The sequence below is a fragment of the Sorex araneus genome, chromosome 4, assembly GCF_027595985.1.
Source record: "Sorex araneus isolate mSorAra2 chromosome 4, mSorAra2.pri, whole genome shotgun sequence".
NCBI lineage: Eukaryota > Metazoa > Chordata > Mammalia > Eulipotyphla > Soricidae > Sorex > Sorex araneus.
The window spans coordinates 6,166,279-6,188,649 of NC_073305.1; the positions used below are offsets into that span (position 1 = coordinate 6,166,279).

Here is a 22,371-nt window from a genome sequence, read left to right on the forward strand (position 1 = left end):
GACCCCCGAAGCCACACGTCAGGGCTGGGCCGGGGTCTCGGGGCGGGGAGCTGCTTGAAAAGCCAAACGCCCAGATGCCCCCAGGACCACTGAGTAAAGCGGGGCTGACGCCGACCCACACGGGCACCGGCCCGGTCACCCCCGGAGCACAGCCAGACACAGCAGGCGGAGCCCCAGGCCCTGTGGGGACCACGGGGAGCCAGGCAGGGCCTGAGCCTCAAAGGGGAAAGGGGGAAGCGGCCGCACGTGCCTGCGGACTAGCCGGGAGTGCTCCCGGGGCGAGGGAGTCCAGGTGACGCTGGCTGAGTGCTCCCGGGGTGAGGGAGTCCAGGTGACGCGGGCTGAGTGCTCCCGGGGCGAGGGAGTCCGGGTGATGCAGGCTGAGTGCTCCCGGGGCGAGGGAGTCCAGGTGACGCGGGCTGAGTCGGAAGCGCGAGGACGCACAGAGAAGCACCAGGGACCCCATGGGAAAGGAGCCCAACAGGCGCTGGGTGGGGCCCGGCCAGTCCTTCCCGACACGCCCTGAGCAGGGAGGGGGCTCCGGCTCCTTCTACCCTCCACTGGGCAGGGTGGGGGTGCACCCTCGCCCCCACTCCGGCCCCATCACAGCGCAGGAATGACCCTCCCCAGGGAACTGGCCCAGGCCGAGTGGCCGCACGCTAAGGGCACACGGGGACTCCAGCCGCCCTGAGAACTCAAGCCCCACAGGAACAAGGAGTCCCCAACAGAGGGGCCTCAGGGACCTGCGGGAATGGGGGGGGGGCCGGGGAGGGAGGGGGGGGACTCTGGCCAAGCTGGCCCAGAACAGGAGAGGAAAGTGAAGCTCAGAGATGGAGACACAGCAAGTTCCCCAGGAGGGAGGGAGGAGGGAGGGAGGGAGGGAGGGAGGAAGGAGAAGGAAGGAAGGAAGGAAGGAAGGAAGGAAGGAAGGAAGGAAGGAAGGAAGGAAGGAAGGAAGGAAGGAAGGAAGGGAGGAGGGAGGGAGGGAGGGAGGGAGAGAGGAGAGAGGAAGGAAGGGAGGGGGAGGGGGAAGGAAGGAAGGAAGGAAGGAAGGAAGGAAGGAAGGAAGGAAGGAAGGAAGGAAGGAAGGAAGGAAGGAAGGAAGGAAGAAGGAAGGAAGGGAGGGAGGGAGGGAGAGGAGGGAGGGAGGGAGGGGGGAGGAGAGAGGAAGGAAGGGGGGGAGGAAGGGAGGGAGGAAGGGAGGGAGGGGGAAGAGGGAGGAAGGAAGGGAGGGAGGGGGAGGGGGAAGGAAGGGAGGGGAGGGGAAGGAAGGGAGGGGAAGGGAGGGGAGGGAGGGAGGAAGGAAGGAAGGAAGGAAGGAAGGAAGGAAGGAAGGAAGGAAGGAAGGAAGGAAGGGAGGAAGGGAGGGAGGGAGGAGGGAGGGAGGGAAGGGAGGGAGGGGGAAGAGGAAGGAAGGGAGGGAGGGGGAGGGGGAAGGAAGGGAGGGGGAAGGGAGGGGGAAGGGAGGGAGGAGGAAGGAAGGAAGGAAGGAAGGAAGGAAGGAAGGAAGGAAGGAAGGAGAGGGAGGGAGGGAGGACAGAGGAAGGAAGGGAGGGGGAGGGGGGAAGGAAGGGAGGGAGGGGGAGGGGGGAAGGAAGGGAGGGAGAAGGGAGGGAGGGGGAAGAGGAAGGAAGGGAGGGAGGGAAGGGGGAAGGAGAGAGGGGGAAGGGAGGAAGGAAGGAAGCAAGGACAGGAAGGAAGGAAGGAAGCAAGGAAGGAAGGAAGGAAGGGAGGGAGGGAGGGAGAGAGAGGAAGGGAGGGAGGGGGAGGGGGAAGGAAGGGAGGGGAGGGGGAAGGAAGGGAGGGAGAGAGGAGGAGGAGGAGGAGGAGGTGTCCAGCAGCCCTTCCTGCCACCAGAAACCTGTGTCCCCTGGGCTGTCCCCTGGGCTGTCCAGCGGGCAGCAGAGGGAAGCGGGGTCCCGGCTCTGGGGCTGAGGGTCCACGCCGGGACGCGGGGTGACCTGTGCCTGGCCCCCATCTCTGCAGCGCTGCCCCATTCCCGGGCTCCCTCTGCCCACCAGCCCCGCCCACCCCCGGGCCAGCGGGAGGCCCCCCCCAGCTCACAGCACATCCCCCCAGGTAACTGGCGGGCGCCAGCCTCCCAGCCAGGCCACTGGGTGCTGCCGTGGGGCCCCCAGAAGAGGCGGTTTACAGCACGGAACCTTCTCACGGGTCGGCCACAGACCTTCACTGAGAAGGGCCCCCCTCGGCCCAGGGTTGGGGGCGCATGAGGTGGGGTGCAGGAAACACGCGCACTCGGGAACAGGACAGCTGTGACTCGGGAGCCCGAGAAGCAGGGGCAGCAGCTTCACGGGCCCGGGGGGACGTGGGGAGCACGGACAAGGCCTCCGAAAGGAGTGCCCGTCGCTTCCCCACAGACCAGCTCCTACGCATCCGCAAAGCCCGTTTCCAAAGCTGCGTCTTTAAGGTCCTCCCAGACCCTGGGGAGTGGCCCTCTACAGCCCCCACCCCCACCCATTCTCTTTAGGATTTAGGCCACAGCCTGCGGCTGGAGACTGTTTTTCACGGCCTGTCCCTGGCTGCCGGCAGAGCAACTGGAACAATAAGAAGAGCTGGAGAAGGGGCTGGCTGGAACCGAAGCATGAAATTAGCAGACGGGCGTCCTGATAACCGGCCACGGACACCAGCCGCTGGGACGGCCAGAGGCGTTTGCCCGCCAGGCTGGGGGCGGCATGACATGACCCGGTGGGCTCAGGGCGACCCCTCGGGGTTCACAAGCTGGGGGTCAAGAGGCACAAGCCGGGGGCAAGGGGGCCTGGCTCTGGGCATTGGCCCGAGAGGGCGGATCAGAGGGGCCTGGGGTCTGCGGTGAGCTCAGTCCCGGCCTGCAAGGACCCGAAGTCCCTGCCCGGGAGCGGGGGGGGGGGGCGGAAAGGGACGGACCCCAGCAGCCTGAGGGGTCTCTCCCAGAGCGCGGGAAGGACCCCTCACTCTCAGCCCCTCCGCCCCACTTTAAAGACACAGAAGCGAGGGTTGGGGGCAGCGGCTGTGACAGTCAGGAGCAGGAGAGGCCGCTGGGGTGAGGGGAAGAGAGGCGTCTGAGAGGGGGCGGGGCCAGCTGAAGGAGGGGCAGGGCAAGCTCGGAAAGGCCCCCCAGGGGACAGGGGCACCGTCCCGAGTCCCTCGGACCAGTCCTCGGGCAGCAGGGCTAGAGCCCCGGGGCACCCGGTGTCTGCCCGAGCAGGGGTCCACTTCCCCCAGCCCTGCCCTGGGGCAGACCCTCAGACCAAGAGCAGCTGCGCCTGTTCTGAGTCCCTGGGGGCCGCGCCTGGCTGTGGTCGGGGCTCACGCCCGGCTCCGCTCTCGGGATCTGGGGACTATACGGGCCCAGAGGAATCAAATCCGGGCTGGCCACCTGCAAGAACCCTGCGCCGTGCTGGGGCCTGGCGTCCAGCGGCTGCCATGCTTGTGCCAACCCGCCCCTCCCGAGAGGCCTGGCAGGAGGGAGGGGGCCGGGAGACAGGCCCCCAGGTGACTTCAGAGGGGGCTGGGGAAGCTGCGCTGAGGGTCCAGAGCTCTGCGTGTGGGGAAGCAGCCCCCGCCAGGGGTGGAGCCCGGTAAGATCCTCCAGCCTCCGGGCAGCCCGCCCTGGCCTGTTCCCCCAGGCGCCCTGGAAAGGGCCGCGCCCGGCCTGCCCTCCCCAGTCCCAAGGTGGGCTCAGAACTCGGGGCTTCTCTCCAGCTGCCCCGCCCCCTCCCAGAGAGGGGTCAGAGGCCCCAGCTCCCGGCTCCTGGGAGTCAGGTTCAAAGCAGCAGCGGCTTGCTGGGGGCTGGACCCCATCAGGGGTGGGCCCTAGAGGGCGGGGCCAGTGCGGAGGCGGAGCCTCACGCAACAAGTGCCACAGGGGCGTGGCTTATCAGGGGCGGGGCCTCAGGGACATCACCCCCATTGGGTGTGGCTTCTTGGGGGCGGGGCCATCGTGGGGCGGGGCTCTCGTGAGGGCAAAACTCCATTGGGGCGTGGTCCCACGGGGGCGGGGCTCTCTTGTGGACGGAGATCCATTGGATGTGGCCTCGTGGGGGCTCTTGTAAGGATAGAGCTCGACAGGGGCGTGGCCTTGTTGGGGGCGTGGCTTCGTGGGCAGGGCCTCATGGGGCGGGGCCTCGTGGCTTGGGGGATAGGGGCGGGGGGAGGGGCGGGGAGCGGGCTCTCGAGCACTGGGCTGGGAGCACAATCTCGTGGATGCGAACTGGGAGCACTATTCCCAGCGCCTGGCCTTCGTGCAGACGGCGGGCACTCCCGCCTTTCTCCTTTATCCCGGCCCAGGGGACTGCTGCGGCTTTCCCGTGACAACCGCTTTACAAAGCTCCCAGATGGCCTGGAATCACCTGCCCACTGAGTCTGGGTTAGGCAAGCTCAAGCTGCCCCCCCCCCCCGCCAAACCCCAAACCTGCTTCTCCCGCCAGACCCCCGTCTCCCAGCCCTGCAGGCTCTCTCCCCGCCCCGCCCGCTCCCTCCCCTCCCAGGGCGCCCGCACTACCCTTCCTTGGGCGCATCCGCGTCCCAGACGCTCCACATCTGCACGAAGAAGAAGGGCGTCCAGCAGACGATGAAGGCCAGCACCGATGATGAAGGTCATCTTGACCGTGCGGATCTTGGCCTTGGAGATGAGCCTGACGCTGCTGACCCGCGCCAGGGCCGCGCGCCCCCCCGCCGTCCTCGGCGCCCTCGGCCGCTGCGGCCGCCGCGGTCTTGAGCCGCAGGTTCTGCCAAATCTTGAAGCTGATGAGGCCGTAGCAGGCGGCCAGCACGATGACCGGCACGATGTAGACGGCCAGCGTGATCCACGTGATGTAGGCCTTGGGGCCCCAGGGCTGGATGAACACGGCCAGCAGTCGAAGACACCGTCGGCCACCTCGCGCAGCGAGAAGATGTGCACCTGCGGCGCGCTGGCCACCAGGCAGCCCAGCCACGTGGCCAGCACGGCCAGGCGGTCGGAGCGGCGGCGCAGCGCGCGCAGGGGCTGGCAGATGGCCAGGCAGCGGTCGAGCGACATGAGCAGCAGCAGGTAGGTGGAGGCGAACATGCCCACCACCTGCAGGTACTTGACCAGGCGGCACAGCAGGTCGGGCCCGTAGAAGCGGAAGGTGATGTCCCAGAGCAGCTGCGGCAGCACCTGGAACACCGGCCACCACCAGGTCGGCGATGCTCAGGTGCTTCATGAAGAAGAAGAGGCGCGAGTGCTTGCGGCGCGTGGTGCGCAGGGCCAGCAGCACGCACGCGTTGCCGCTCAGCGCCAGCACCAGGATGAGGCCCAGCACGGCCACCTCCACGCGCGCCAGCGCCTCGTTGCGCCGCGGCGGCGCGGCCGTGCGGTTCCCCGCGGGCCCCGGGGGCGCGGCGCTCGCGTTGGCCGCCTCGGCGCTCCAGTTGGCCCGCCAGCACGTCGTCCATGGCCCCGGGTCTTGTGGCCGGCTCCTGCAAGCGAGCCGCGGGGGTCGTGAGGGAGACGCGGCGCCCCGGCACCCCCGCGCCCGGGCACCCCCGCGGCCAGGCACCCGCACCCCGGCACCCCGCGCCTGGCACCTCGCGCCCCCGCCACCCCCGCGCCTGGAACCCGGCGCTGGCACCTCGCGCCCCGCCACCCCGCGCCCGGGCACCCGCACCCTGGTACCCCCGCGCCTGGCACCCCGCGCCCTGCCACCTCGCGCCACCCACCACCCCAGGAGCCGCGGGATGCGCGGGAAGCGCCGCCCGGGGACGCCCCACGTCCACGCAGGAGCGGGACGGGCAGGGCTCCGAGACCGCAGCGTCCACACGCCGGAGCCCCCCCGCGCCCCCTCGCGCCCTCCGCCAGCCCCCCAAGCCCGCACCTCTCCCCGGCCCGCCCCGACAGCACCTGCCCCGGGGCCGCTCCGGCCCCCGGCCCCCTCCCCCGCGCAGCCCACCCGAACTCCCCGGCCCGCCGCCCCCTCCCCGGGGTGCCTCGCCCTGCAGAGCCCCGCAGCCCCCCGGCCGCCCGCCGCGCTCCCGCCCGTTACCTGCCCCCGCGGGTCTGCAACTTCGCTGCCCGCAAGTTGCGCCGCGCCGGCGGCCGCGGGCGGCGTGCGAGCGGGAGGGCAGCGCGCCGCGGTGGGCACCGCCTGTCCGCTCACCCGGCTGGGCACTGGCGAGTCGCAGCCCGCGCGCGGGGCGGCGGGGCCGGCGCGCCCACAGCGTCGGTCTGTCCGGAGGCGGCCTCGCCCGCAGCTGCGGCGCCGCGGCCGGCCGCCAGGGGGCGCGGAAGACCCTCGCCCAGCCGCGACCTGCGGCCGTGGGTTGCCCCGGGCGCCGTAAATAAGCCGCCCGCTTTCTTCCTTTCTTGGTTTAGAAGCTCGGGGCGCCCGGCACATGGGCGGCCTGAGGCAGTGTTTTCCTCTGAGTGCAGGGTGATGAAGCTCCAAAGCATCTGAGCCCGCACTTCCAAAACACCGCGTTATCTCATCGCGTCCCCCGCCCCTCCCCCGAGCTGGACCTCAAGGGTTTAGCAGCGGATTCGGGTAGATCCTGGCCTGGGGGCCGTCCCGCCTCTTCCCTCTGGAGGAGTAAGGGGGGCTCCTGCGGGATCAGCCCGGGGGGGGGCCTGGGAGGGCTTCATTCATCAGGTGGTTTGGGAGAAGCTCCTCCCCGGGCTCTGTGTGTCTGCCTCGTCTCTCTGCCTCGTCTCTGTCTCTGTCTCCTTCCCTGTCCTGTCTCTGTCTCTTCTGTCTCTCTGTCCCTGTCCCTGTCTCTGTCTCTCTGTCTCTCTCTGTCCCTATCTCTAGTCTCTCTGTCTCTCTCTCGCCTCTGCCAGCCCCGCCCCCCCCCTCTCTCTCTCACACACACACACACAAGCAAAATCTGGCCACTTCCGAGGGATCCTGAAGCCCTCTCTGCCTCTTTGCCAGGCTGGAGAGGAAACTCCTAAATGATGCCAAAGGCAGATGAGATGTACAGTGTCCGCGAGGAAAACGATTCCAAAAGGAGCGAGGCTTTTAAAATGTACTTAATGCGCACTTCCTCCTGACATTTCACTTATCCCACTTTTAATTATGCGGAAAGAATCCTCCAGTGAGCTCAGGACGGGCTTCCCTGAATCCGCAATTAGGCCTGTGCCCACCAGCATGTCCGGGGACCGCCCGGGTGCCACCCGGGTGCCCGCCGGGCTCTGTGTGGGCAGACCGGGGTGGGCTGGGACCACCCAGCACCTAGAGACCCCCCAGTGTGGCCACTCCATTGCTAAGACACAGCGTCCGAGGGAGAGCAGGGGGAGAGCCTGCTGGCTTTGTTCAAAGATCGGGGCCCGAAGCACCTCAAGAACGTCCTGTCCTCTTGGGAACTCGTGTTGGGGTGAGGCTGGGAGCTGGCGGTGTGGGGTCCATCAGGGAGACCCCCACCCGCTGCTAAGGGAGGCTCCTGGGGTGGGATGTGCACCCCTGGGGAGCCGTAAGCATCCGGCAAGGAGCTGCACATCAGCATAAGCAACTGAGGGCCGGGTCCGGGCTTCTGGGACCTGCAGCTCTGTGGAGTGGAGCCGAGGCAGGGTCCTGCTGGGAAACACGTCTGCTCGGAGACCCGGCCGCTGGCACCCCGGGGAGGGGGCTGGGGGCATACACACGGTCTCCGTTTGTTCACCCAGGGCCAGGCGGGGAACTGCAGCATGGGGGAGTCCGCAGTCTGGGCCCCGCAGCCTGGGAGAAGCGGGCGGGCTTGGGCAGGAGGCAACGGGGGGTCTGAGACGCGGGGTTTGTGGGGGGCGACTTGGAAGAACAGCCGTGCGTGGGGCGGCACCATCCCCCAATAGCGTCGCCCCTCAGGCCCGCCCTTGGGCTCGAGGCTCACTCCTGGCACGGCTGGGGCCCCTGTGGGGTGCTGGGGACTGAGCGCGGACCCCGCTGTCCTCTCTCAGACCCCACTGTGATGTCTGGACTGCCACTGAGGACCCTGAGGTCACAGGGCTGGTGAGGGCGCGCCGGCGGGCCACGGGGTTGCCGGGAACCAGCCCTGGCCGGCCAGCTGGAAGACCTGCTCGCTGCACCACGCGGTGCCCGGGGCAGGGAGGGGCACAGGCCAGGGGGACAAAGGGCCATTGAGCAGGGGGCTGGCCTGAACAGGCGGTGCCCAGGGCGGCATGGCAAGGACAGGTGGCTTGCCCAGAGCCCCACGGCCTTCGGGAGAGGAGCCAGACCCCCGCGCCCGTCTGCTGGGACCAGCTCTGGGCTCAGGAGAGCTCCATCCGAAGTGCAAAGGTCCTGGGGCTAAAGCTGGGGGGACAGGGTCAGGGGGCGTTGAAGACAGATTGAGACCGTGCCCTGGGGTCACTGGAAGGGTCTGGACACAAGGGGACAAAGCTCCGTGCTGCTGTCACCCCCCTCCGCGGGGGAGTCTCAGAGCCCGGCCCCAGGCAGCCCCTGCACCTGGGCCACCCCCGCCCCCCCCATTAGAAGGGGAAGCATTTCCGAGGGCGGGACCCAGCCTCCTCCCTTCCCGGGGTGTGGACAGACAGGCGGATGGTGTCCGTTCCCGCTGCCCACCAGCCCGGCGCGGGGGGAGTCTGACCCAGAGGGCAGCCGTGCTTGGAGGCTGAGTCAGGGCGGCCAGGCAGGCCCGGGCTGGGGAGCGGGGCCCAGCAGCCATCCGCCTCTTGCTTCGGGGTCACGGGGCCACCAGGAAGGGGCCCTGACAGGAGCCCACACTCGCCAGAGCTGTGCTCTAGTCTGGGCAGGAGACACGGAGGCTCCCAAGGGCGCTGGGAGGGCAGGGGCTGGGGAGGGGTATGGACGGGTGTGGACAGACGGGGTTGCAGGGGGATGGACAGACTGGGGTGCGGACAGATGGGGGTGCAGACAGGGCACAGGGTGCAGACAGGCGGACGGGGGTGGGGTCAGGAAGGTGCAGACAGACGGGGCTTGGGGTTGAGGGAGGAGAAGGAGCAGGGGTGAGGGAGGAGGGGCAGAGGCTTGAGGGATATTCCAGGCAAGTTCACATCAGCACCTCCCTCTCCGTCTCCCTCTCCCCTCTCCCCTCCCCCTCTCCCTCCCTCCCTCCCTCCTCCTCCCTCCTCCCCTCCCCTCCCCCTCTCCTCCCTCCCTCCCTCTCCTTCTCCGTCCCTCCCTCCCCCTCCCCCTCCCCCTCTCCCTCCGTCCCTTCCTCCCCCTCCCCCCTCCCTCCCTCCCTCCCTCTCCTTATCCCTCCCTCCCCCTCTTTTTCTCTCCCTCCCTCCCCCTCCCCCTCTGCCTCCCTCCCTCTCCTCCCTCCCTCACCTCTCCCTCCCTCCCTCCCCTCCCCCTCTCCCTCTTCTTCTCCCTCCCTCCCTCCCCCTCCCCCTCTCCCTCTCCTTCTCCCTCCCTCCTCCTCCTCCCTCTCTCTCTCTCTTTCCTCCTCTCCCCCCCTTCTCCTGCTGCCGCCCTCACAGCCCTGCTCAGTGCGGAGGGCAGGAGGCGGCGTGGGACCATCTTCAAACTCCGCCAGGTGGGCCCAGCGCAGCCAACCAGGAAGGGTCCCGTGGAGGAAACGGGCCCGTGTGTGGCCTCCAGTGGCCCCAGCGCCTGTGCAAGTGCAGCTGAGGCGGCCGAGCTGGCAGGGCCTTGCCCGTCAGCCCCCAGCCACCTGGACGCTGGCAGCCGGGGGCCGCGGGGGCAGGGCACAGGCCACGGGGGACTCCGGGTCCCCATCGCCAGCACGGCCTGGCCTGGGCCCCCCCCCACAGCCCCACGGCGCCACGGGGGAGGCCCCAAGAGGACGCTGACCACTGCAGCCCCTAGAAGCTCGGACAGTGCGGGGAGCGCCCCGATGGGTGCGGGCGGTCAGGGGACCCCCCCTCCCCGGCCTCCCTGAGAAAGGGGTGCTCAGAGCAGGACACGGCATCCCCGGGGCAGCACAGGACGCCCAGTGACACCCCACCACAGGGACTGAGAGGACCTGTGTCCCCACAGTGCACGCGAGCCGCTGGCCTGCTCCTGGGGGGGCGGGCGCGGGGACCCCTCAGGCTGAGGTGGGGAAGGCTCCCCGGGGGGCCGGGCTGGAGGGGTGCAGAGATGCCCTCGAGGCTGGGAAAGGGAAGGGAGAAGACCAGGGGGAGAGAGAAGGACAGTGGACCCCCTCAGGAGGGCTGGCGGGGCCGGAGACCCCAGCAGGGGCAGGGCAGTGGGGCAGCGCGGGGGCAGGCCAGCTGCTGGGCAGCAGCAGGGGGAGGGGGGGTGTGCTGCCGGGAGGCTGGAGGGCAGCAGCAGGTGGACAGTGACAGGAAAGCTCTCGGAGTGGAAAATCTGATTTTCCAGCTTGCAGGTGCCCGAGCTTTCGGCTCCAGACAATCCACCCGCAGTCCCGCACCGTCCGTGCAAAGGCTCCGCGGGGAGTAGGGGCAGCCCGAGGAGGCAGGGGGCTGCCAGGACACCCCACGGACACACCGAGCATGAGACAGACAGACGTGGACACACGTGGGCATGAGAGGCAGGGGTGCTGGACCACGGCCCAATCTGGGGAGTCTCAGCCGAGGGCTCGCCGCCCCCAACGGGTGCCAGCTCTGTTACCTCCCCTCCCCAGCCCCCGGAGCCCCTCCCACCCGCTGGCGCCCCTCCCTTCATTGAGGCTGGCTTCCTGCAGTGAAGCCCACTCTCCCCCCAGAGGCGCCGTCGTCCCCAAATCCAGTGTCTCAGGCTGCTTAGGGTCACACTTAAGACCCCAGGACCTGGGCGGGGGGCGGGGGGCTGGACAGAGGGCAGCTCACGGGAGGGGCAATGCTTGCGTGCTGAGGCCTGAGTTTGGCCCCTGGCCCTGTGACCCTGGTGGCCTCGGGGCAAGGGAGACCAAGGGTTGTAAACGGCAAGAGCGTGGGAGGGACCCTGTGTGCTTGCTGCCGTGCCGGGACCTGACAGGCAAACACACACGTCACTGCCACGCCGCACCCCCTCCCCGAGACCCCCGTCACTCACGGAGGCAGCAGCTGCAGAAGGAGTAGGAGTGACTCATGGTTTTGTCATGATGGAATGAAATGATGCACGTGAGGCCTTCACACGGCTCCTGGCCCACAGGAACGTCCACGAGCAGCAGCCGGTAGTCATTAGGCTGCAGATAAACACTTGCAGAACGGAGGTCTCAGTGGAGACGTCCCGCCGGACAGCCAAGAGCCACAGAGAATGAATCAGACACAGCCCGGTGTACACCCGCGGGACGGAGCGCTGGCCGCACCTGTGCCTGCGTCAGTCCCAGACTTCGGGTCTGTTCGAGATAAGCTGACGGGCCGGGAGTGCAGGGCCGGGCAGCTAAGCTGTGCTCCACACACACACACACCCCTGCTTATATGTGCACACACATACACGCCTGCATGTATACACACATGCATACACCTAAATATATTGCAGACACACAAATGCACATGATTGCAAACAGGTACACACCTGCATGCACGTGCACTCATGTACATATCTACATGTATGTACACATGTACAGGCCTGCATATAGGTACCCTGCATGCATGTGCACACATGTACATGCTTGCGTACATGCGCACACATGTACACACCTGTGTGTCCAAATATATACATGCCTGCTTGTATGTGTACATGTACACACCCCCATGTATGTACACACCTGCATGTCATCCTCGCATAAAGGCTATGCTAATCTCAAATGTATCATTTCAATTTAGTACGTGTGCTGCCAAAGCGAGCCCCACACCTGCATGCGTGCACACATACCCACACATACACGCACACACCTGCACACATATGCACACACACGTTTTCAGAAGTGCGGACGTCCGAGTGGAGCATGACGGACATGTTCAGCACGGGGGGGAGGGGTGATACCGTCGCGGAGCCTCGACTGGCCGCGGCTCCCGCACCTGAGGCGGTCAGCAGGTCAGCGGGAGTGGCCGCGGCTCCCGCACCTGAGGCGGTCAGCAGGTCAGCGGGAGCGGCTATACGAGAAGGGCGCGTTGGCGGACGCTGCACCAGACGAAAAGATGCGACGTCCCAGCCAACTCGGATGGGGACAAACTCCCCGGGGCCGCCGGGAGAAACGCAGCGCCTGGCCGGCACAGCCGAGGGCTGGCCGCGTCCCCGGGCAGCGGCCCAGGCTGTGTACTCTGGGCTGAGGGCCCAGAGCACGCTCCGGGCACAGGGCCCAGGGGGCGGTGGCGCTGCTCTCAGCTCTGGATTCCCGCCCTGGCGGCCCCGCCCCAGCCCCGCCCCGCCCCGCCCCGCCCCGGCCCCGCCCAGCCCCGCCCCAGCCCCGCCCGGCGGCCCCGCCCCGCCCCAGCCCCGCCCCAGCCCCGCCCCGCCCTGCCCAGCCCCGCCCCGCCCCAGCCCTGCCCAGCCCCGCCCCAGCCCCGCCCTGGCGGCCCGGCCCAGCCCAGCCCCCGCCCAACCCCGCCCAGCCCCAGCCCCGCCCCTCGCGCGGACCCTCTTGGGAAGGGGTTTCCCCAGCACCAAGACGCCAAGAGAGCAGCTCCCGCGGGTGCCCGGCGGTGCCCTGAGGCCTGGCAGCGCCACCGTGCCCCCAGCTGGCGCATGGTGAGGCGCGTCCCTCCGGGTACCCGCACCCGCACTGCCCTCCGCCGGCTCCTGCCCTGCTCCTGCAGCACTCAGGGCCCCGCAGGGTCCCTCAGGCCCTTCCCTCCCCCTCGTGTCCTGTCTGTGGGGTCCGCGCGTGCGGGGGCCACAGAGCCAGGGGAAGCCTGTGCAGGAGCTGTTCACGGGGGAGGGGAAGGGCCGAAAGGCCAGAGCTCGGGCTCTGTGCACGGGGGTCCCAGGCTCCGTCCCTGACAGCGCACGGCCCAGTCCCCTGAGCACTGTGCCAGGAGTAGCTGCCAAGCAAAGCCAGACATGGCTAACAGAAATCATTTTGCATGGCTCCAGTGGTCTTAAATAAAATATAATACCAGCGCCTCTTGTTTCGGCAGCCCTATTCTTGCGTGTCTGTGACCGGTTAGGGGATAGTTTGAAGGATGCAAAGTGTTTATTATTATTTAGGGAGCATAAAATTAGGAGCAGTCTTTAGATTTGAAAACCGGGAAACAGTGACACACACTGTGGTGCTTTACACTGAAACAGTCTCAGGCAGCCAGAAGACACCGGCGTGTGGCCGAGAGGGGAGCGTCCCTGAGGGGAGAGGGACAGCAGGTCTGAGGGGACCCGCACACACGCAGCCGAGTGTCGCTTCCACAGGGTGCCGTGCCGCTGAGTCGGGCGCCTCGGGAGGGAGCGGCCGAGCACTGTGGGGCAGCACCGGGGCCACCGCGCAGGCGTGAGCAGCCTGGCAGGGAAGGCGCGTCCCCTCTCACTCGGCTTCCAGGAACCCGTGCGGCCTCTCGCTGTCCCCAGCAGAGTCCGAGAACGCGCCCCCTTGGCGGCCCACACCCCCAACCTGTGCTGCTTTCTGCGGGGACTGGCCGTTCTGTTCTCTCCTGGGGGCTCCTGTCTGGACAGACCCCCGCCCTGGACCTCTTCTTGGGGCTTCCCGGGGCCGAGACAGCCTCTCCCTGGCCCGTCCCGGGACGCTGGCGGGCTCTGCGGCCGGGTCCCACCGGCCAGGGGTCTCCTGCGAGCTGAGTTTTGTGTCCTTAGGGAACTGGGGCCCACACCTGCCGGTGCCCAGGGGTCCTGCCATGGCACTCGGGGACCCTGTGCAGTGCCGGGGGTCACACCGGCGCCAGCCACGTACAAGGCGAGCGCCGTCCCCTGACGAGCTCGTGGGTCTCCAGCGGACGCTGAGCAGGAGACGGGGCCCAGCCAGGGCAGGAGCGGGACTGGACACGTCTGCTTGTCCACGAGGCAGGAATGAACCCCAGGGCCGGCGAGGACGGAGAAGGCGAGGAAAGGGAAGGAGGGAGGAGGGGGAAGGGAGCGGGGAGGGACAGCCTTGCACGCTGGCGGACCTGGGTTCAACCCTCCACACCGTATGTGGCCCCTTGAGCCCTGCCAGGAGTGATCCCGGAGCCCAGAGCCAGGAGTCAGCCCGGAGCACAGAGCCAGGAGTCAGCCCGGAGCACTGCGGGGTGTGGCCCCGAGGCCCCTCGCTGCCAAAAGGACCAAAAAGCCCCTTCCCAACGGCTGGAGGGGAACGAGAGTTCCTTAATGCCTCAGCTCTCGAATTCTCGGCTCTCTCCCAACGGTCTCCATCACTTCACCTGTCTGACGGGGATTCCGGTAGGACCTGCACGGGCCTGATGTGGATTCTGCCGTCCCTTAAGTTACAGCCTCCCTCCCCCCGACCCTCCGCATCTCCTCTTCTCTCCATCTCTAACTGCAATTCCTTTGTTGAATACATTGAATTCCTTGTGTGTGGGTGTGCATGCATGTGTGCATATGTGCGTGTGTGCGCATATGTGTGTATTTGTGTGTGTCTGCATGTCTGTGTATGTGTGCGATCATGTCTGTGTATATGAGTATGTGTGCATGTGTGCATACATGTATGTGTGTACACACATGTGCATGTGTGCGTGCATGTGTGCATATGTGCATGTGTGTGCATGTGTGTGTATGCATGTTTGTGTATGTGTGCGATCATGTCTGTGTATATGAGTATGTGTGCATGTGTGCATACATGTATGTGTGTACACACATGTGCATGTGTGCGCGTGTGTGTGTGTGTGTGTGTGTGTGCCAGGGAGTGAGCTCGGAGTCTTGCACACACCAGGAGCCGCCACTCTCAGCCCCGGGCCGCTTCTGGCGCTGCCGTGGTGCCGTGTGACATCCCTGCTCTGTTCTGGCCCCGGGAAGGCCACCAGCCCTGCGAGCCACGCCCGGCCTGGGGTCTGCATTTGTGGATCCAGCCCGACTGGACACGGCCATGTCACGGCTTGACGTGTTGTCCTGGCCGGCGGAGTCCTCGGCCACCCACAGTCCACGAGAAACACGGCCCTTTGCGGAGACAGCCCACTGGCCCTGGGCCGCAAGCTGCCCGGCTTTGCCTGGGGGCCTCAGTGTCTCACGGCCTCGCTGGGGGGGTTGGGGGGGCCGTGGCCTCTGCCAGGAAGCCCAGACCTGCTGGCCGGCGTCTTTTCTGCCAGGTGAGCGTTTCTGGGACTCTGGGCATTGATCCCTCCTGCCGTCAGCGGCTGCCGAGTGACCGTCTCTCCTCTGGCGGCCCAACACCCCCGCGATGGACGGGCTCCGTGGGAGGGGCCGGGCGCACTCCTTAATTGGTCCCCTGGCCTTCTGGCGGGCACTCGGCGTCCCTGAGCCCCCGTCCAGCGTGCACGCCTCCTCGTCCACTGTGCTGCTGCTGCTGAAGGCCGTCCTGGGCTCACGGCCCCCCGCAGGCCGGCTGCTCCCTCTGCTGCCCACCGTGGCCCCTGTGCCGGGGGCCGGGGGCCGGGCCCACCCCGGAGGCCTTGTGGGCCCCAGCCCTGCTGGGTTTGTTTTGCTTCTGGATCAAGCGTACCTGACCGGCGTGTCTCGGGATCCCGCTGGGTCCCGAGGGTCCCCGCTGTGCGGGTGGGGACGGCCCCCCGGGGGGCAGGAGGCTGACCGCTCCTCTCCGTGCGGAGGGCAGAGCTGGGCGGAGGGTCCTGACTGGGGTCCTTCTCGCTCCGCCTCCTCCCTGCTGTCCCCCCGGCCAAGTTCAGCTCCGGGCCGGGCTTTGCTCTCGCCGCCGGGTGGTCTCAGCCCGACTCCTGACGGCCGGGTCACGCCTTGTCCTCCTGTCCAGCGCCCTGACCCCCGGGCTCTGCCCATCCTCCCGTGAACATCAGGGACCACAGAGCGGCCACTGCCAAGGCTGCCTCGAGGGGCCGCAGGGCGGAGACCGCCTGGTCTTTCCCGGGACAGCTGCAAACCCACGACGCCCTGGAGACCTGTTTGCAAAGGGGCTGGCTGTGGGGGACCCCGTCAGCCCCGGGAAGTGGGACCCCCAGACAGCAGGAGGAGGGCAGCAACGAGGCAAAGCCCCACGGGGCAGAAACTGCCCCCAAGGAGTGCGGGCCCGGGGAAGGACGAGGCAGTTCTGGTTTCACTTATTACCTGGTGGTGCTCAGGGCTTACTCCTGGCTAAGTGCTCGGGGATCAGAATCGCACCTTCTGGGCTTGGGGGGCCATGCAGGGTGCCAAAAATTGAAGCCAGGTCGGCCGCGTGCACGGCACATGTGCCACGGGTCCGGGCCCAGTGTGGGTGGGCTTACGCTCCCCCCCGCAGGCTGGGGAGGGAGACTGTGTGGTGCCACTGAGGCAGTCGGGGCTCGCCGTATGCCCGCCCGGGGGCCTGGCCCAGGGAGCTGCTGCTTTGGGGTGCAGGGCGGGGGAGGGGAGCGGCTTCCCGGGGAGGTGAGGCAGGGGACAGGGCAGCAGGAGGCTGTCTCTGCGGGGCCCCTCCCGTGGGGGTGAGGCGGCCCCGACCCCCAGCAGCGAGCCCAGTTTCCCCTGCGTGAGGACGGGCCGCGGGGCCGGACAGGGCAGGGGGCTGAGGGGCCAGGAAGCGAGTGACGCGTTTCCTGTGGGGTCGGGGCGTCCCCACCTACCCCCAGACAGAGGCAGCGGGAGACGCAGCGCCTGCCTCGGGGCACCAGCTCCCGGGGACCGGGCCCCCCTGCGGGCTCCGTGTTGCCGCCTTTGTCCTCCCCGTGTCAGGGACTGACTCACGGCAGGATATGGTGCAGTGTGACAGGTGCCAGCGCGGGTGGGGGTGGGCGGGGGCCCATGGGCATCTGTGGGCCCGAGATGGGCCCGGCCAGGAATGAAGCCTGTGCAGGGCAGCTGACCTGACCTACCTACCCAGCACCCTGAGCTGGGTGGGCGCCTCCTGTCCCCTCCCGTCCCCTCCTGTCCCCTCCTGTCCCCTCCTGTCCCCTCCCGTCCCCTCCCGTCCCCTCCCGTCCCCTCCTGTCCCCTCCGGTTGGTTCTTTCCCTTTGTTACAGGTGGGTCGGGCCTCACCGCACACAGGCAAGGCGAGTGCTCTCCCCACTGACCACGCAACCTGGCCTGAACTCCTCCGGGGGCACTAACCACTGAGCAGCCCGAGGGCGCTGACCACCACGCCGCCCAGCCTGAACTCCTGGGGTGGGGGTGGGGAGGGACACTGACCACCGCACAGCCCAGCTGGACTCCTGGGGCCGGGGGTGCTGACCCCCAAGGGGTTACTTACGGAGCCTCTCGGCTGCCAGTGCTCCGATGAGAAGACAGTGCCATTCCCGATGTCATCAGAAAGGATGAAACAGGAGAGATCACGGAGGGATGCAGTGACAGAACACACCAGGGCCCAGGGCGGTGGGGTGGCGTCCCCACACTCACAGGCGGGGGACAGACACGGGAGCAGCTACAGACTGCACGCGAATGCCAGCGGAACCCCGATGGAGGCAGAACCAACCATTCTAACATTCACACGGAACCACGAAGGTTGCCAAATGGCAAAGAAATGGGAAGAAACGCAAAAGAAGAAATGCACACCTGCAGACTTCGAACAATCAAGCCACAGGCATTAAAACCACACAGAAACAGACCCGACCACGGCCACGGGCCTCAGCACCCCTGAATTGACACGCACACGGGCAGCAAGGGACCAAGAAAAACCCCACTCTTTGGAGGAATGGTCTGAGATGGGAGATGTGTGGTGAAAGTAGATAAAGGATCAACCGCGATGGCCTCTCAGTATCTGTATTGCAAACTGTAATGCCCCAAAATAGAGGGAGAGTCTGGGGGGGATTGTCTGCCATAGAGGCAGGGGAGGGTTGGGATGGGGGAGGGATACTGGGGACATTGGTGGTGGGGAATGTGCACGGGTGGAGATTGGGCGTTTGATCATTGTGTGACCGAAACTCAAACATGAAAGCTTTGTAACTGTAATCTCACGGTGATTCAATAAAAACATAAAGAAAGAAATAAAAAGGAAAAAAAAAAAAGAAAAGCCCCACTCGACAAATGGTGTTTGGAACCCTGACAGCTACGGAGAGGAGACGGTGAGAGCAATTCAGCGTCATCAACAGCCACTAACTCCGCATGATCAAAGGCTTGAGGATTAGCCCAGAAATGGGCAAGCAGACGGAGCCGCGGCACTCAGCGGCCTCAAGGGCCTTCACCCAGGAGGCAGAAGAAATCAAAACAAATGAAGCAAGGGATGGAGCCAGGAAGCTTCCGGGCGGCCAGGGAGACCAGCAAGAACGCCACAGGCCCCTCCCGGGGCATCTTTGCCCAGCAGGCGTCGGACACAGGGTCCGAGAGCTCACAGGTGCAAAAGACACCCCAGCTTAATGACGCCCTGGGGAGGAGTGGGCAGGAACGTGAGTGGACAGCTGGGCCGAGGATGCCCCCAGTGCTGGGCTTCACGGACGCTCGGGGAAACGGCCCCCACGGCCCCTGGGGGGTCGCCGCGCTGCGAGACAGGCTCGTGTCCGGGAGACTGGGGCGAGTGTCGGGAGTGACTGAGGCAGGAGGGGAGAGCGGGAAGCCGTGGGCGGGCGGGCTGGCACGGCCCCCGGGGAAAACGGAAACGAGACTCCTCAGAAAACAAAACACAGAGGCCGGGAGGGTGGTACCGCGGGCAGGGCGCCTGCTGTGCCCAGTATCCCCTAGGTGCCCAGGGCCCTGCCAGGAGAGACGCCTGAGCACAGAGTCCGGAGTCTCTGTGGCGTGTGTGGCCACAAAACAAAAATAATCAGAGCAGCATGAGGCAGCTGTCGCCCTGGCAGAAACTCACCGGGAATGTGCCCACAGGGCTCTGCCGACAGTGCTCATGGCCCCCAAGACCCAGGTGGATAAAGACATGAGCATATGTGATGTAATAAATTTCAGATCTCCAGAACTAAAAAAAAAAAAAAAAGACCCAGGTGGAGGCAGCCTGAGCCCACCCAGGGGGGCTGATGTCGGGATGAGACACCCCTTGGTTAACCATGCTTGAGTCGAGCTGAGGCGACTTCCCCGGGAGGGACGAACTGAGGGCGCTGGGCATCGGGTGGCCCCGCTCCTCTCGGGCTCCGAATGATACACGCAGACAAACAAGCCACGGTCACGCTCGGCTCTGGAGACTGGCGGCAGGGCTGGGGGGCGGGACCCTCGGACCCGAGGCCAGTCTGGGCTGGAGCCAGCCTGGGCGCCCCACGGGGAGTTTCCGTTTCGAGCGCTCTGGGCGTCCAGCGGGGCCACACGAGCCTGAGCCATGCGGGACAGCTGGACGTCGGAGCCGGGGCCAGCCTGTCGCTCACGGCCGCGGCCCGGCACACGCCAGGTTTCCAGCCCCGGTTCCGTCCTGGCAGCCACACCGCGGGGCCCCAGCGCACTCGGGGTGCAGGAGAGGGGCCATCACTCTCACCCCGGCGCTGTTCCCCCGGACGCCCGATGCCCTGCACAGGACGGGGGCTCTGGAAGAGGGTGCCCACCCGCCTCGACAGCGCGGCACTAAAGCAAGTTCCAGGCACTCCCGAGCCTTTGAAACCAAACTCGGGGCTCGAGCAAAAGAAGAGAAGAGTCTCGGGCTGGAGCGATAACACAGCGGGTGGGCGTTTGCCTTGCATGCGGCCGACCCGGGTTCGATCCCCAGCATCCCATAGGGTCCTCTCAGCACCGCAGGAGTAATTCCTGAGTGCAGAGCCAGGAGTAACCCCTGAGCATCGCCGGGTGTGACCCAAAAGCCAAAAAAAAGAAAAAAGAAAAAAGTCTTTCTCACGAAGCTGGTGCTGCCGTTCTCTTTCGCCCGTTAGTCACCGTGGACAAAATCTGCAGGCGACATTTTCCCGCTGAGAGTTCGGGCTCCTGCAGGCCAGGGGGGACGCCAGCGGCTCCCCCCCCACCTGACCAGGGGCTGCCAGGGGTGATTAGCGCCGCCTGGCATTGCCCGTTGCCCTGGAGGGTCCGTCTGCAGCGGGCCAGTGAGGGGAGCTGAGCCGTGGCACCGGGAGAGGGTGGCGGAGCCCGTCGGAGTCGGGGGCCCTGCACAGGACAGGGGCTCTGGAAGGCAGCCCCCATCCCAGCCCCCGGATCGAGAGTCCCTGTGTGTCCCCGCAGTGCCTGCGGGGCTGTGCCACTGGCTGCTAGCGGAACCCGCCTTCTCCGGGGCAGGAGCGACAGCCCTGGGGAGGGGTCGGGTCCCCACGGCGCCCAGGGCTGGGTCGGGGACAGCCCTGCTGGGGGCCCTGACAGCGCCCAGGCCTGGCCTCCGAGTCATACCCTCCACCCAGAGCGGCGGGTGTGACTCTGGACGGACCGAGCCCCACTCACGGTCTGAGCACTGTGAGACCCCGTGACGGACACGTGGCCTGGCCAGAGCCGGGTGGCGTCCAGCGGGGCCGGGGGGGCGTGTCCGGCGGCTGGGAGATTGGGGGCCGAGGCCAGGGAGGGTCTGAGGTGGGGAGAGGCCTAGAGAGAGCCGGAAGGCGGGCGGGGACAGTGGCTGGGGTGTGCAGGCCGCTGTGTGCCGGGCGGGCGCCCAGGGAGCTCGGAGAGGAGCAGCCGAGGGCCGGCGGGGCGGCTGCCGTCTGCCCGTCTGCCCGGCGCGGTCCTTCCCGCTTCAAAGCTGCAAGCTTGAGAGCTTCTTTTTTTTTTTTTTTTTTGCTTTCTGGGTCACACCTGGCGATGCTCAGGGGTCACTCCTGGCTCTGCACTCAGGAATTACTCCTGGCGGTGCTCGGGGGCCCCTGGATGCTGGGAAGTGAGCCCTGGTCGGCCTGCTGTGCTCTGGCTCCAGCCCCGAGAGCCTAATTCTCAAGGTCAGGAAACAGAACCGGGTCTGCGCCTGTGGCCAGAGCCAGCGCCACGGGCTGGGGCCCCGCAGTGAGCCAAGGTCCTGAGGACCAGAGGCTCTGCCCGGCTCTGCATGGGCCTGGGCTGCGGAGGAGGTCAGCCGTGGGCCGGGGGACCTGGACGGGTCCTGAGTCTCGGGCCGAGCTCTGTCTCTGGCCAGGGTTCCCGGCTGGTACCGGGCGCTGGGTTTATCTGATGGGTTCAGAGTGGCCGAGAGGAGCTTCCGGAGTGACCATGGCAGGTCCTTCGTGGTCACGGCCGGCCTCGGCACCCAGGGAGAGCCCCTGGACAGGTCAGTGGTGGCTCGGCCAGGGGCAGACGGGGTGGGGGCCTCGTGGGCCTGGCATCTGGCCCAGCGCTCCCGGCCCGGTCTTGGTCCGCCCGTCTAGCCCGCAGCAGCCCGGTACCCCCTGGCGCTTGGGCCCCGAGGGGCCGGGACAGGCCTGCGAGGCTGGGATGGGGCCACGCCAGCCCAGCCATGCCCAGCGGGCACCAGACTGCCAGCCCCGCCCCCAGCAGTGAGCACACCCTCCCGAGACCGCCCGCACCCCAAGGTGGCACCAACAGCCCAGCACCAACCTGAACCCGGGCGCTCGGGCAGGGCCAGGTCAGAACCAGAAGCAGAACCAGGGCCCGAGGCAGCGCCGGCATCCTCCATCCAGATACCTGGAACCCGTGTCTGAGACCACGCAGGGGCCGGGCAGGGCGGGGCTGCGCGTCAGCCTCAGCACCCCCACCCCAGGCCCGCTCAGCCTGCACCCTGCCTCAGTCTCTGCGTCCCTCACCCCCTGGCTCCCAGCCCCACCCCCGCACCTCGCCAGCTGCTCCTCCATCCTCCCTTCGCCCCAAAGGCCCAGGGGCACCAGCTCGCTTTGGCTTCCCCCAACTCATCCCACTTGGCGCCCGTCCTCCCCGTCTCTCCTGCAGGGGAGGGGACAGCCACGGTGAAGTCCTGCCGCATCCAGTCCTGCCCCCCACAGCCGCACTGTCCTGGGTGCTCCAGAGCCTGGCACGCAGGCCCGGCCCCCGCATGTACCATCGCTCTGGCAGCTGACCAGGCCAACTCAGAGCGGCCCGAGGACAGAGCGGCACAGCGCCAGCTCTGAGCCCATTAGCGCTGAGCACAGTGTGGCATGGGGGAGGGGGGCTCTGCAGAGGAGTGAGCGGGGCCAGGAGGGGCATGTGGGCCAGCAGGCGGTGGGTGGGTGGGTGGATGGATGGATGGATGGGTTTATGGATGGATGGATGGTGGATGGATGGATGGGTTTATGGATGGATGGGTGGATGAATGGATGGGTTTATGGATGGATGGATGGTGGATGGATGGATGGGTGGATGGATTAATGGATGGATGGGTAGATGGATGGGTGGATGGATGGATGGGTGGGTGGATGGATGGATGGATGGATGGATGGATTAATGGATGGATGGATGGATGGATGGGTGGATGGATTAATGGATGGATGGATGGATTAATGGATGGATGGATGGATGGATGGATGGATGGATGGGTAGATGGATGGGTGGGTGGGTGGATGGATTAATGAATGGATGGGTAGATGAATGGATGGATGAGTAGATGGATGGGTGGGTGGAGGGATGGGTTTGTGAATGGATGGGTGGGTGGGTGAATGGATGGATGGGTTTGTGAATGGATGGGTGGGTGGGTGAATGGGTTTGTGGATGGATGGATGGATGGATGGATGGATGGATGGATGGATG

At 66.9% G+C, this 22,371-nt stretch overlaps 1 protein-coding gene across 1 annotated transcript; it reads right to left on the reverse strand.

Annotated features, from left to right (window-relative positions):
- Positions 1 to 4,497: 4,497 nt before the first annotated feature.
- On the reverse strand, positions 4,498 to 11,762 carry OXTR (oxytocin receptor). Its single transcript, XM_055134968.1, is given in 9 exon segments — positions 4,498 to 4,584; positions 4,586 to 4,670; positions 4,672 to 4,849; positions 4,852 to 5,146; positions 5,148 to 5,439; positions 6,117 to 6,266; positions 7,598 to 7,670; positions 10,914 to 11,046; positions 11,721 to 11,762. Coding segments are annotated over 9 exon segments (1,335 nt in total).
- Positions 11,763 to 22,371: the final 10,609 nt, after the last annotated feature.